This window comes from Lactuca saligna, chromosome 2 (assembly GCF_052625555.1).
Source record: "Lactuca saligna cultivar CGN05327 chromosome 2, ASM5262555v1, whole genome shotgun sequence".
Lineage (NCBI taxonomy): Eukaryota > Viridiplantae > Streptophyta > Magnoliopsida > Asterales > Asteraceae > Lactuca > Lactuca saligna.
The window spans coordinates 42,226,338-42,240,216 of NC_136418.1; the positions used below are offsets into that span (position 1 = coordinate 42,226,338).

General features: G+C 34.2%; 1 protein-coding gene across 1 annotated transcript; it reads right to left on the minus strand.

Moving 5' to 3' along the window:
• Positions 1-2,900: 2,900 nt before the first annotated feature.
• LOC145030902 (uncharacterized) lies at positions 2,901-7,005 on the minus strand. The gene is made up of 10 exons (XM_078979347.1): positions 6,621-7,005; positions 6,441-6,535; positions 6,241-6,298; positions 5,093-5,361; positions 4,688-4,770; positions 4,401-4,452; positions 3,760-3,828; positions 3,577-3,663; positions 3,432-3,496; positions 2,901-3,178 (listed from the first exon to the last, which is right to left on the minus strand). Exons 1-10 carry the CDS (start codon positions 6,748-6,750, stop codon positions 3,094-3,096), a joined length of 993 nt encoding a protein of 330 aa, XP_078835473.1. The 5' UTR covers positions 6,751-7,005; the 3' UTR covers positions 2,901-3,093.
• Between the last annotated feature and the right edge of the window lie 6,874 nt (positions 7,006-13,879).

The following is a 13,879-nucleotide window of genomic DNA, read 5'->3' on the forward strand; positions in this document are numbered from 1 at the left end:
CCCTTTCTGAATAATGGTGGTTGGACAAAAGGCCTTTACATCCCTCTTATAGTGCACAAGCCAGAATTAGGGTTTTGAGTCTGGGCTCACTACGCCTAGCGTAATTTAAGGTACGCCAGCTTACCGCGTATACTCTGCATCCAACTTAAGCGCATGAGTACGCGCATCGTACTCCTTTGTACGCCCAGCATACTCATCTGTGACAATTCTCATTTATGGGTCAAACTTGACATTTTAGCAGAACAATAAGGGTTAAATAAATATACTCCAAATTCCCGGGTATTACAAAAAACTTATGCACAAGAAAAGCCTGCATATCATTGATAAAATGAGTAACTCACTTGTAAATCAACATTTGTAAGAAACACGTAGACTGCTTTTCGGAGGAGTTGAAACCAAAATGAAGATTTTATGCACCTTATTTGCGGGCAATCTGCTTTTCAAACCTGTACATTATTGCAAACACCATAACCACATAAAGTAAAGGAACAATTTTGATCGAGGCTTTGGCCTCTTTTGCCAAAAGTAATAAAACAACTAAATTCTTCATATATGTATAACATATATAAAAAGTGAAACCTAACCAGTAATTGGACAACTGAAGTAAATATATAATAAATTAGAGAACATAGGAACTGCCAGAAAAATGAAGTGAAGGCAGCATTTGATCAAGAAGATAAGAAATGGCTACTGAGATTATCAAGAAGGCAAGATCATTGCTCCAAATCAGTCTAAACGATTCAATTTAAAGAGTTTGTTGTTGCAAGGAGTCAAGAGGATTAACCATCATTAATTTGTATCTCATGCCTAAATCGCAATCACTAATCAACACCGAAACTCAAGGAATGAAGGAACCAAGGGGACGTTTACTTTTCCCAAAAAACAAAATGATTCTCATGTCAAATGGTTGTGTCGTTCCTGTTCCACTCATCAGATGTGTGATGTTCCCGAGTCTCGCATGATAAACTCCTAAGCAAGCTAACCTAACATGATTTGGGCCAGAAAATAGTATAGGCTAATAATATACAATTCAAATAAAATTAGGCTCTAGATTTTTATAGGGCCCTATTCAGTGGAAAATTTTGAACATGCCTTGGGCCGGCAATGCCCCAATGCTCCACTAAAGTCCGCCAATATATATATATATATATATATATATATATATATATATATATATATATATATATATATATATATATATATATATATATATTTTGGTAGGAAGGTAAGAAGTTTTTTTTCTACATATTTTTTTGACGAACAAAAAAAATGAATCACTAGTTGATTCATTTGTAACATGATTCACAAGAAAAAATTCTCAAAAAAACATCTTTACGATTCATTTTTAAGTAAATTAAGAAAAAATTTACTTTTATGACAATTTTAGTGAATAACAACAAAATCATTATATAAATGAATCATCGAGATGTTTTTTTGAGAATTTTTCCTTGTGAATCATCTTACAAATGAATCATCTAATGATTCATTTTGTTTGTTGGTGAAAAAAATATGTAGAAAAAAAACTTCTTACCTTCCTACCAAAAATTTTCTTCTTATTTGATCTTGACTCTCTCTCTCTCTCTCTCTCTCTCTCTCTCTCTCTCTCTCTATATATATATATATATATATATATATATATATATATATATATATATATATATATATATATATATATATATAGATAACATGTGCTAAATAAAATTGGGTCTTCTTTTTGGGTTCAAAAAAACCAAGAGAAACGCAACAATCGGTAATTCATTTCCCTCATGAACCGATGTATATTTTTACTAAGCACGTGGGGAGAACTCATTCAAGTGTGTGCTTAGTGTGTTTACCTCTTATTTCTTGTCCTTTTCAGAGTGTAGTTAGAGTTTCTTTATGATTTTTCCTGGTGCAACTTTGTGATTGTGACTGATTGAGAGTTTTGTTGTGAGCTGTTTCGTCTGTAAAAGTATTTGTTTATTGAATTCTACACCTTTTCACATGGTAATAGGAGCTGTTTTTTGAGATCTTTCAAATCGTTTAGAACTTTCTCTAGGATATCAATAGGATTTTACCATGTATTTAGTTGCAATGTAAATACTCCATTCAATTTGTCTGAAATTATGATTTTTTTCCTACTTTTAATCCCAGATAGCAAACTTGAGTATGATCCCAATATCTTGTTTATTTGATGTTGCATTTGATAAGATTCGATATTCACGAGACACGAAGGTCAGTATTTTGGTTGTTCTTGTTCGTGGTGTTGTGATGGCTAAAAGGCGTGCTCTGTAAAGTTGCTTGATGTTATTTATGTGGAATTTTGCATGATTTTTCATGTTTTTTGTTAGGAACAAGGAAATATAATTTGCTTATACATTTGTATAAGCCATATATTTCCTATGATTTGTTTTTTAAATATTTGCTTATACTTTTAGCAAGATAAATATTTTATTTCTTACTAATGTTTTTTTTCTGGACGTAAATATAATTTGTAATTTGATGCATTGTGAATTCCAACAATACCACACAAGGACATTTTACATTATCTCAAAACCAATTTGCTTATACTTTTGGCTAGATATAAATATATTTTTTCATAATAATGTTCTTTTTGACGTAAATACTATATTTAATTTGATGCATTGTGAATTCCAACAATACCACGCAAGATGTTTTGTGGAGGTGCATACTTGCTTATTATGCATATACTTAAACAATCTTTAAAGTTTAGAAGAAAAAAAAACAATCATTTTTATGTAGTTTGTAAACATCAAAAAACAAAATTTATTTCTTTATTTCTTTTCTTTTTCAAACTAGAAACGTTTAGTCCAATTCTTCTTTTGTGCATATAGTCTTTAGACGTTTTAGTTCACTTACCCATTTTAGGTGTTCACCCTACACTTTATAACAAATCCCCAAAATATAATTGTTTTCCTTTGTTATTCATCAAATATAAATTCAATAAACCTATAAACGATTATTGTGATCATTTAATTATACTTACTATACACTGCATTTGTTTTATAAACAAATAACTTTTGTATATCTAATGCCATATGGAAACTAACACACTCTTACTTCTCTAGAGCAGGCATGGCATCAACTCTAGACTCATGCAACTTCCTCTTGTAGCAGCCGATACGGTTGATCAGAGTCACCATTTTCAACTTTTGGTAACTCATTCAAATTCTTCTCCCTATAAAACCAAATAAAATTTCATAAGATAGTATATCACATGACAAGACATGACAAGAAAGAATAGCATAGGATTAAAATAGACTAGACAAGACAACACCAGACTAGATGGGACTGGACAAGCTTTGTAAAGTTATTTAGACTACTTTCAATGACATTCATGTCTTTTTGTCCTACTGACATCAGTCTGAATCCAGGTTTCAGTACAAACTATTATGTCATGTTATACAGAGTCATAGCGGAAGAAGACTTACGTTTTCGAATATATGACAAGACCAATGCCAACGAGGAAAAACGAGACGTAGTATAGCCAGTCCACCTGCAACGAAAATATGGTAAAAAAAATGGGAATAATAAAACAAGTTAAATGATTTCTATTTGTGGATTTGGAGAGATTACCTTTTGATGGTATAAAAATACACGAATGACCACTGCCCACATATCGGCTGTGAGTAACGAGAGATTAAATAGTGTGGCTCCACTAGCCTGCGTAAATTCCACCATTTTTATAACAACCTAATATATAAGGTTTTTGCCTTTTTTTTTTTTTTTTTTTTACTTTTTATGGAATGTTTAACGAACCTGTAGAACAAGAGGCGTCAAAGAAAGGAACATAAAGCCTGATACCCCATAACCAGCAAAGGTCAAGATCTAAAATATCAAATCATGCTTTGAAAATATGGAGTAGAAAAAGATGGAAAGAAGCACAAAGTTTTAGGGTGTGTTTGGTTGTGTAAAACTGTTTTCATTCTCTAGAAAATGTTTTCAAAAAATAGAGTTGAGTTTTCGTTCTCAGTTTTTGATGAAAATTTTATAAAACGCGTTGGGGAGTTTTCATTTTTCATTTTTCATTTTAAAAATTTAGAAAACTGTAAAAATCACATTTCTAATTTCCATACAAACTGAAAAAAATTTCTTGGAAAATGTTTGAGAACTGAAACAACCAAACGCGTTTTCAAAGTTTTCATTTTCATTTGAAAAATTTCATGGAAAACTAGAAAACTTCCCACAACCAAACGTACCCTTAGTTACAAACAAAAAAAGACCCCATTTGTCACTCAGGCCAGGGCAATATACAACTGATGTTAATAGGACAAAAATTGAAATTTTGGGAAAAAGACGTAAAAGCCCTTCTCATCTTCGTTATCAAAATAGCCCTAGAAAGTTGGTCCAATCGGGTCTCGTCCTATTTAACAAACATAAAATATAAGACAATCACTTACAACTTCCGGAGACCAAGATATGGATTCAATATTCTTCCTCTCAAAAAATATCCTAAGGAAGTGTTATGGAAAACAAAGTGTTGTACTTAAGGTATTGAGATTGAAAACAAACTGTTGTATTTCCTCAAAAGATTTAAGTTTACTCAGAGATTATTGACCTAGTCTATAACTTAAAGATTTGGGTGTTTATAATGAAATGAGAAAAATAGCCACTTTTATAAGCCTTAAGTGGGCCATGAATCGGTAGTATCAGAAACTTAAATCCTACTTTTAACATAAAAGGATACATCTCAGCAATGCTCACAAGCATTCCAAATAAACCAAGCATCGTTAGTACTTCAATCCGATCAACTTTCTTAACACAAAACTCCTGCATAATTAATAGATATTTATTAGATGATACAATACAACCGTTTAAGTAAGCTTATATGTTTTCGGGGTGTTTGGAGACAACAAAGCTTCGTTTGTTACACATGACATGACAGAACATGTTGCACTGCGATTGATATGCATTGGACTATGACTAGGATTGCAAGTGACGTCAATAAAAACAAAACTGACAAGTGTTTTGTCCCACATAAAAATATAGATGGACTCATCTCGATCTCTTGTAAGTGCAAAAGACGTAAATGTCCTCCTCATCCTGATCGTAAAAAATAGTTGTATGTAGAAATGGAAACTATACGACTAACCTCTCCTACATTACTCAATGCAAAAAAGCATGTCCCTGCAATGACTAGAATATCACCAAAAATAGGATTCCGGCCGCTTGAACCACCAACTCCGGAATCGGAAAGTAGCACTAAAAATAGGCCGGAAACACAAAGAGCCGCCCCGAAAAACTGCCATAATGAATACTTTGTGCCAAGAAATATCCAAGTGAGAATTATCACCCAAACAACTGTCGAGCAATCAAGCATTGTCACGCTTGTGATTGATGAAAATTGGTATGCGGTATTAACTGCAATGAGTGAAAAAATCATTGGTTAGTTATAATATTGTAAAATTATAGTCGTGGGGTTTTACTAATTCATTGAATTCAAATGGGGTTTTGATCAAATTGTCTTTTTGTTGGAGAAATAATAAATCTTGTAAAATCTTTAATTGAAGGGATAAATGTATGAAATAGGATGGCATTCCCATTGATTTGTATGAACCCAACCGGCCGGTCGAACCGGTTTGACCGGGAATTGGGGGAGGAAGCGGTCCAATTATCACCGGTTTTACATTGATTTTTAAACCGGATTGAACCGGCCGGTTTTTAGAAAAAACTGGTTGAATTGGTCAAAATAAACCGGTTGAACCAAATAAAAACACATGAAAAAGAACAATTTACATAATAAATTTTGGTGATTTTTTTCATATCTATTTAGTTTTTCTCTAAACGAAAACATATGGTAAATGTTATAAAGTTTTTTGATGTGTTGTATTCATTTAAAACTATATTTAGTTACGGTATTATACTTTATTTTCTTTTTGACGTATATGGATTGATGTAAACATTAAAATGTATGAGTATGTTTTATTTTAATATATTTGGATTTATCTACAACTTATTTTTATGTGTATGTTTGATGTTTGAATATGTAAACATTAAATTAATGATTTATATATGTATGTATATGTAGAAAAATAAGAAAAAAATCATGAAAACTATAAAAACTGGTTGACCCGACAGTCGAACCGGTTAAACGTTAACCGGGAACCGATCACCATACCAGTTCAACTAAAAAATCGGTTTTTAAAACATTGATTGTACACAAATAAAAAAAAATACGTTGCTTTTTTTTTTTTATTTAGCCAAGAATTAAATGAGTAAATCCAAGACAATATGACTTACCAAGATAACTGCCTTGCACATCTACAAATCCTAAGAGAACATACCAATACCAAGAAATCTGCAAATCTCAATCAAGATTCATCACAAACACAAAACAAATAATCACAACACTTTATTTTGAAAAGGAAGAAGATACACAAATTCAGATCCAAAGAAACACAAGATGCAAATGTAATAATTTAAGTTATTTTCAGACTTACCTTTAGCTTTTGACGACGATAGAGTAAGACACTTCCGAAAACCAAAGTTGAAGCAAAATAAGAGAAAAATGCTAACGTAAAGGGTGCATTAACGCCTACAAAGAAAAAATCAGATAAACCCGTTGAATCGATTCATTAGAAACATGAAATTTGAAGATGGAAATTAAAGTTTAATTTAACCTAGATTAGCAGATAAAGATGAGCTGAAGCTCATAAGGGCCATTGAAAACGACACCGATTGACCCAATAACACCACATACAACACCCTCCAAAATCCACCGGATTTTAGACTGTTCATGGGGGAATTCATATCAGTGTAGCTCAGTGAAACTCGTCAATGGAATTCAGTTGTATTTCGAGGAAATCTTCGAAACCCAATTGGGAAGAAAAATATCTTATCTTTTATCGAATTATGTCGATTGTAGGATTGGGCATCGATTTTCTCAAAATGGGTTGTTGGGGCTTCTCTAATTAATGGGTTATTGAAGTGAGTAATGGCGGGAGTGTAGATTCTCCGGTGGACTGGTGGATGTACCAACCGATCGGATCGGCACGTGCTAGTGCTAGTGCTACTGCCAAATTTGTAACTTTATAATGGGACCAATTAATTTAGGGTTTATTCATTCTTATCACTTAATTTTTGGTTTTATGTTCATTTGATCACTTAATTATTTTTAATTTTTAAAAATTCATCAAACTTTTGGCTTTATGCTCATCTAATCACTTAATTTTTAGTTTGATCATATTTAGTCACCTAACTTTTAAAATTGTGCTCATTTAGTCACTAAACTTTTAAATTTTTTCAAAAGTTTAATAACTAAATGAGCACAAAGTCAAAAGTTTAATGATCTTTTAAAACTTAAAAATAGTTAAGTGACCAAATGAGCACAAAACAAAAAGTTAAGTGACCAAAAATGACCTAAACCCGTTAATTTAATATTATTATTTTTGCTACATCCCATCAACGTTTATTTATAAATAAATAAACAAAGAAAAAGTAATGGATTCATTAATTAATTTTTTTTAAAGGTATCAAACAAATATATTAAAACAAAGCTAGCAAGATGTAGGGGTAGAGATTATTAAGACACCTAGGGTTAGAGTTACGAGACGAGAACCAACGAAACGAAATAACAATAACGGAATAAAAAATCTTATCTTTTCTAGGCTTATTACTACTAAACAAAATATCATCATGGAACATCCAAAGCACTCAAATGACCACAGAAAATACCGAGTCAGCAATCGCCCGTTTTGTCTAACATTAGGCCTCGCATCAATCCAGTCCATCATGTCTCTCATAGTGAGAAAAACATGGATATCCAAATCAAACCAACGACTAACCCGCCTCCAAATTTGAGTTGTAATTGTGCACTGAATAAACAAGTGCAACACGTCTTCAGTAGCATCGTTACACAGTGGACACAAAACCGAGTCAAGATCCACCTCTCTCTCCACCAACTTCGACCTAACAGGGAGCTTATCCATCAATAAAACCCAAATAAAAACATTTATTTTAATAGGAACTGAGTGATTCCATCGAGTGGGCAAGGAACCCGACGGAAGTCTCGAATCATCGATCAAATTCCTAGTCGATTTAACCGAAATGCACCCCGAATTATCCAGATTCTAAACCTATTTGTCTGACTCTGTGCTAAGCTGAAACCCATCCAATAAAGACATCAAACTCGAAAGCTGCTCGTGTTCAACCCCTCCTCTAATATCATGACGCCAAGCAAAAACACAACCCGTCGGTGACCAATAGTCTCTAACTAAAGAAGTTTGATTAGAAGTTAGTGCAAACAATCTTCCGAATTGCAAAACAATAGGAACATCCAAGCACCAAACATCGTGCCAAAACTGAATAGTAGCTCCATTACCGATCACTCTATCCATGACATTTGAAGGCAGTAAACCACTCTCATGAAGATGATTAATAGACCCAATAATTTTTTTCCAAACACCACCACCACTTTGTATTCTCGAGCCCGCAGAAAAAGCTCCCCCTTCACCATAAAAAACTTCAAAACTTTCACCTATCAGGCTTCAGTCTCATTAAAAAATCTCCATTTCCATTTATATGAAAGAACCAGATTAAAAGCATTTAAACTACCAATACCCAAACCACCCTGGTTAAAAGAGTTAAACGCCAAATTCCACTTAACCCAACGAATACGTTTTTGACCCTCTGCCATACCCCGAAAAACGAGCCCTCATATTCTCCAAAGCCTGCAAGACAACAATAGGAGGCCTAAAAATAGATAAGTAATAAATGTTAAGGCTACCCAGGATTGACTTAACAAGAGTTAAACAACCACCGATTGATAACAATTTAGCTTTCCAAGATGCCGATCGCTTCTTGAAGTGATCTATAATTATTTTCCATCCTTTAACACGTACCATATATTCGCCAATCGGAACACCAAGATACACAAACAGAAAAGATCGACCTGAGCAGCCTGTAAATGAAGCGAGATTGGTAATTTCAGACCTACCAACCCCCACGCCATAAATACTAGATTTAGAAAGGTTGAGATTTAGTCCTGAGACTAAATAAAAACATCTCAACACCCGAATCAAATTTAAGACATTATTCTCATTCCACTCTCCCAGAAAAATAGCATCATCTGCATAAAACAAATGAGAGATAGCTAAATCATGTGACTCAATTTGGCCCCCCCTAAACATACCTTCTAACACTGCATCCTCCATAGCAATATGAAGACCCTCCATAGCAATAATGTAGAGAAAAGGCAACAAAGGGTCACCTTGCCTCAACCCTCTAAACAACTGAAACTCATCTGTAGGGCAACCATTCAAAAGAACTAAAGAACAAGCATTAGAAAACATCCCCCCTGATCCACACTCTCCATCTCTCCCCAAAACTGAGAAACATGATAATCTTGTCAATATAATCCCAACTAACTTAATCATATGCTTTTCCAAAGTCAACTTTAAAAATCATTAATTTCTTCTTCTTGTGGTTAAACCACCGAACCATCGCATTCACAAGAAGATGACCATTTAGATTTTCCTGGAGTTGAGAAAAGCAGATTGCTCCAACCAAATAACATCATGCAGTACCGGTGCTAACCTATTAGCTAACAACTTAGCAATAATCTTAAATTGCATGCCAATGAGACTAATAGGCCAATAATCATTGATACGAATAGGATTTTCAATCTTAGGAAAAAATGTAATAAAAGAAGAATTACATCCAATGGGAAACCTAGGATTGACATAAAATTCCTGCACAAAAGTCACAACATCATCACTCAAAATCTCCCAAAAATACCTGAAAAACCGAAAAGAGAATCCATCAGGACCTGTCGCCTGGTCCAACCCACAATTCCACGCCGCACTCTTGATCTCTTCACTAGAGAATCCTAAATCTAGACAATTAGTTGTACCAAGATCAACAGATCTGAATCTATCACTCTTACGGCCCTTCGAAACTCCTTTAAAAGGTTGGAATTTAGAAGCATAAAAATCATGAAAGGCTTTTTAACTTGAGGTGGGTCCGCAACCTACTCCCCATCAATATAGATCCCTCCAATAAGTCTTTGACGTCTTCGTTGCTTCAACATGGCATGAAAAAAAGCTAAATTCTCATCCCCCTCGATAACCTATTTAAATCGAGCTTTTTGGGCTGAATCAAGAGACCGAGACTTTTCCAAGGAAGCTACATCACCGAGAATAGCCCTTCTCTCCCGATCCAAATCATCACACGAGCCACCATCATCAAAGATCTTATCAATGTCAACCAATCTAGATAGGAGACGGTTACTAGAAACTCTAGATTCCTCCTTATAACCCTGAACCCATTTTTTTATTAGGTCTTTCAAGAATTTAAGTTTATTTTTGAACAAAACAAACTTACTCCAAGGCCTGTCATCCACAAACTCCTTATGATCATCTTTCACCGTATCATTAAAACCAATCAAGCTCTAACCAAGAGTTGAAGAATTTAAATGATGAAGGACCATTATCCACCAAAGACACATGCAAGAAAATAGGGCAATGATCAGACCACCTTCTATCAAGAACCGAAACTTGAAGGTGGTCAAATCTATCATAAAAAGCTTCATCCACCAGAAACCTATCCAACCTACTTAACTTGGAACCAATAGCGTCGATTCTAGTGAACTGCTTCCCAATCATAGGAACATTTATGAGACCCATATCATCAATAAAATCATTAAAAGCAAAAGCCATAATAGGACAAAAAACTGACCCCATTCTTTCAGTCACCTCCCTAACAACATTAAAGTCTCCAAAAAACACGTAGTCCCCCCCCCCCCCACACACACACACATTCTTCCTTTTAAAAATCCTTAAGATATTGCCACAGGTCAAATTTCTCTCAAACTCCTTGAGGAGCGTACATATTAACCATGTAACAAGGAAAACTAAAAGGAACCCAAACTCCTCCAACTATAACCACATTATCTGTACAATGAACACTGCTTTTTGCAAACACATTAGGGTCCCAAACAAAAAGAATACCCCCTAAGAGACCCCGAGCACAACTACATTCAAAATCAAAACATGGATTACCCCCACATACTCCTGACTTTGAACAAATCAATATTTGTGATTCTAGTCTCCTGTAACCCTAGAAAAGACACCCCATTTTGGATACACAACGAATGAACCCAACTTCTTTTTTGAGAAGTTCGGGTACCATAATTATTTAAAGATAGACAATTCATCTATCCACTTGTACCACACCAATACTAGAAAAGATTTTAAAAACCTTACCCTTATGAGATTTCATGTCATACCCAAGAAGATCACCCATTTCAAATTATTGTTTCAAGGCATCCTCAATATCTTCTACACCCATCGGAACTCTCTTCTTTAACAACGTAGAAGAATCATGTGAACTAAAGGATCTCAAAGCCGAGGCATTAAGATTAAAATTCAAATGTAGCTTCTCATGCTGGAACTTCCTCAGCCAAAAAAAGAAACCCTCTCGGGCCTAGTCGGCAACGTCACCGATGCATCAATTGGGATCGATGCGACCCACTCATCATATTCAAAGCATATATCCACCTTCTTCTTCCTTCCACTAGTTTGAAAAAAATGACCTTTTCTATCTACAAAACCGGCTCCTTTGTCAACTAAATTTGGATTGCTATCCACATTAAAAGAATCTGCCACCTCCTCATCACCCTTACCTTCCTGACAATCCTTTTGTAGATCACACACACATTCATCAATAAAAAAATCATTAGCTTCCTCTTCATCAGACAAGTCTAGAATATCCGAACCCACCTCCCCCTCTTCCAATATATCCGGTTTCCAATTAGAAACTTCACAAACTGTCACATCATACTTAATACCTTGGGCAACCACTATAACTGTCTCATGTATCAAAGCCGACTTAGAAGTCTTAATACATACCCTCTTGATTACCAAAGGAGCATCCCTATGATCATCTAGAAAACATACATCACCCCACATGCTAGCCACCTTAGAAACAACATCTTCATTCCATGCACAACAAGTCAACCCAGTCATCTGAATCCACACAACTCTTTCCTAAACAAAAAAACCCATTTACAACTGGCCTAAACAAAGAGAAATAGGCCTTAATACCATTACATTTCTTGAACTTGGCACAAACCTCTTCAAACAAAAATGTCAAATATACCCAATCACTAGCAAAATACTTGATTTGAAGATCATCAAAACCTTCTTCTTTTAATAACACACAAAAATTTTGAATCAACATAATATCCCTGAGTTTCACAAACACCGAAGCCTTTAAGGACATATTATTGCATATCTCTTTCCCAGACAAAGTACAAACATTAGGTTTAGGCCCTTTCAGCTTATGTATGCGCTTGCCCCTCTTAACCACAATCGCATAGGATTCGAGCCCCAACCCATTAAGTTTCGACACCCCTTGATCACCATGTGCATGTGAATTAGAATGCCCTTTATGATCAGATTCTCGTTGAAAGCATTCCACTGAAGCAAAAAGATGGTATGAACCCAACCAAATATCTCTAATCTTACTTTCCAACAGTTTCTCATCTAACACTTTAATGAAACAAACAAATGCAAAATGTTTACCTAATTTGGATAGCTTCTTTGCAATGTAAACATCTACGATAGTCCCCACCTTCGCACATCCATCCCATAATTCATTCACTCCGAAATTAATAGGACAATTTGTCAAATAAAATGGGGAAGAAACCTTTTCAATCAATTACAGGTTGCCGACCTGAGTCCGAGACCGACTCCCAGACTCATTCCCAACCATCGATGTCGTAAAAAATAATCACAGGAGAAAAACACCCCGATGTTTGATCCCACTGGAGAATAAAGAAGACGCCTGCAAGAAAGACCCAATTGTCAGACCTTTAGGTACAGTTTTGATATACGTAGGTTTTATATTATTGTGTTTAGTAATTAATTATTAAAAAAAAATTAACTATTTTTTCTATATTTCTCGTTTGGTATGTTATATTTTAAATATTTTATATATAAATTTGTAACTTTTTTAACTTTACCGTCAAATATAGGAAATAATATAAGGGTAAATGTATATTAATAGTTGATTAAATAAAAAACGATAAAATACATATTAACATAATGTTATTTTATCTTTCAAATTTTATGTTATTTTAAAATTTTTGATAATTAACTTTTTATTTTTATTATATGAGCTTCTATAAAATAGTAGTATGTTATTTATAGACTTTTAGATTTTTCTCTAAAGTGCCAATATTATAAAAAGCTAACCCAGAAAAGCAAGTAGTTAAAAAGGAGCAAGAAGAATTACACAATAGATTGTTTTAAAATGGAAAAGGGGAAAAACAAAAAATTTCCCAAGAACAAATAACATCATTATTTGTATATGCAAGCCATATGAACACAATTGATTTAATGGTCTCCACCACTTTAGTTGGATTCATGAATCTTGCGTGGAATAAACTATCATTGCGATCCCACCATAGACTCCATAAAATCCCATAAGAGATTATTATTATCATGTCCCTTATCTTTTGATTAGTACTCCAATTCACTATAAAGTTGAGTAATTCTCTTATGTTTTGAACCTATAGGTTGTTAATACCACACCACCAAAGAATAGAGTCTATGATTGTTTTCACAAAGGAACAAATGCCAAAATGTGATTTACATCATCAATACCATCAATACAAGATCTGCAAGAACATGTGTCAATGTTGATACCTTGTTTACGAGGGTGGTGGATGAGGGAATTCAAGTCAATAGGACCCTCCAAATATACGTGATTAATTTAATAGGAATGAGTTTGCACCAGTTGATTGGAGAGGGGTTACTAATCACCTTAATTTCCGCCTCAATCCGATTCATCGTGATGTCAACTTTGTATAAACTTTCAGATGCAAGAATACATCAGATGTAGTCATCACTTGGAAGGAAGCGAGTTGATTCAGTGTCCG

What these genes read in the sequence shown, in the direction of transcription:
- LOC145030902 (XM_078979347.1), bottom strand. Translation starts at nt 6,750, where the DNA reads ATGAATTCCCCCATGAACAGTCTAAAATCCGGTGGATTTTGGAGGGTG. An exon ending in ATCGTCGTCAAAAGCTAAAG is followed by an intron (nt 6,299 to 6,440) that starts GTAAGTCTGAAA and finishes TGAGATTTGCAG; the next exon opens with ATTTCTTGGTATTGGTATGT. An exon ending in TATTTTTATACCATCAAAAG is followed by an intron (nt 3,497 to 3,576) that starts GTAATCTCTCCA and finishes TTTTCGTTGCAG; the next exon opens with GTGGACTGGCTATACTACGT.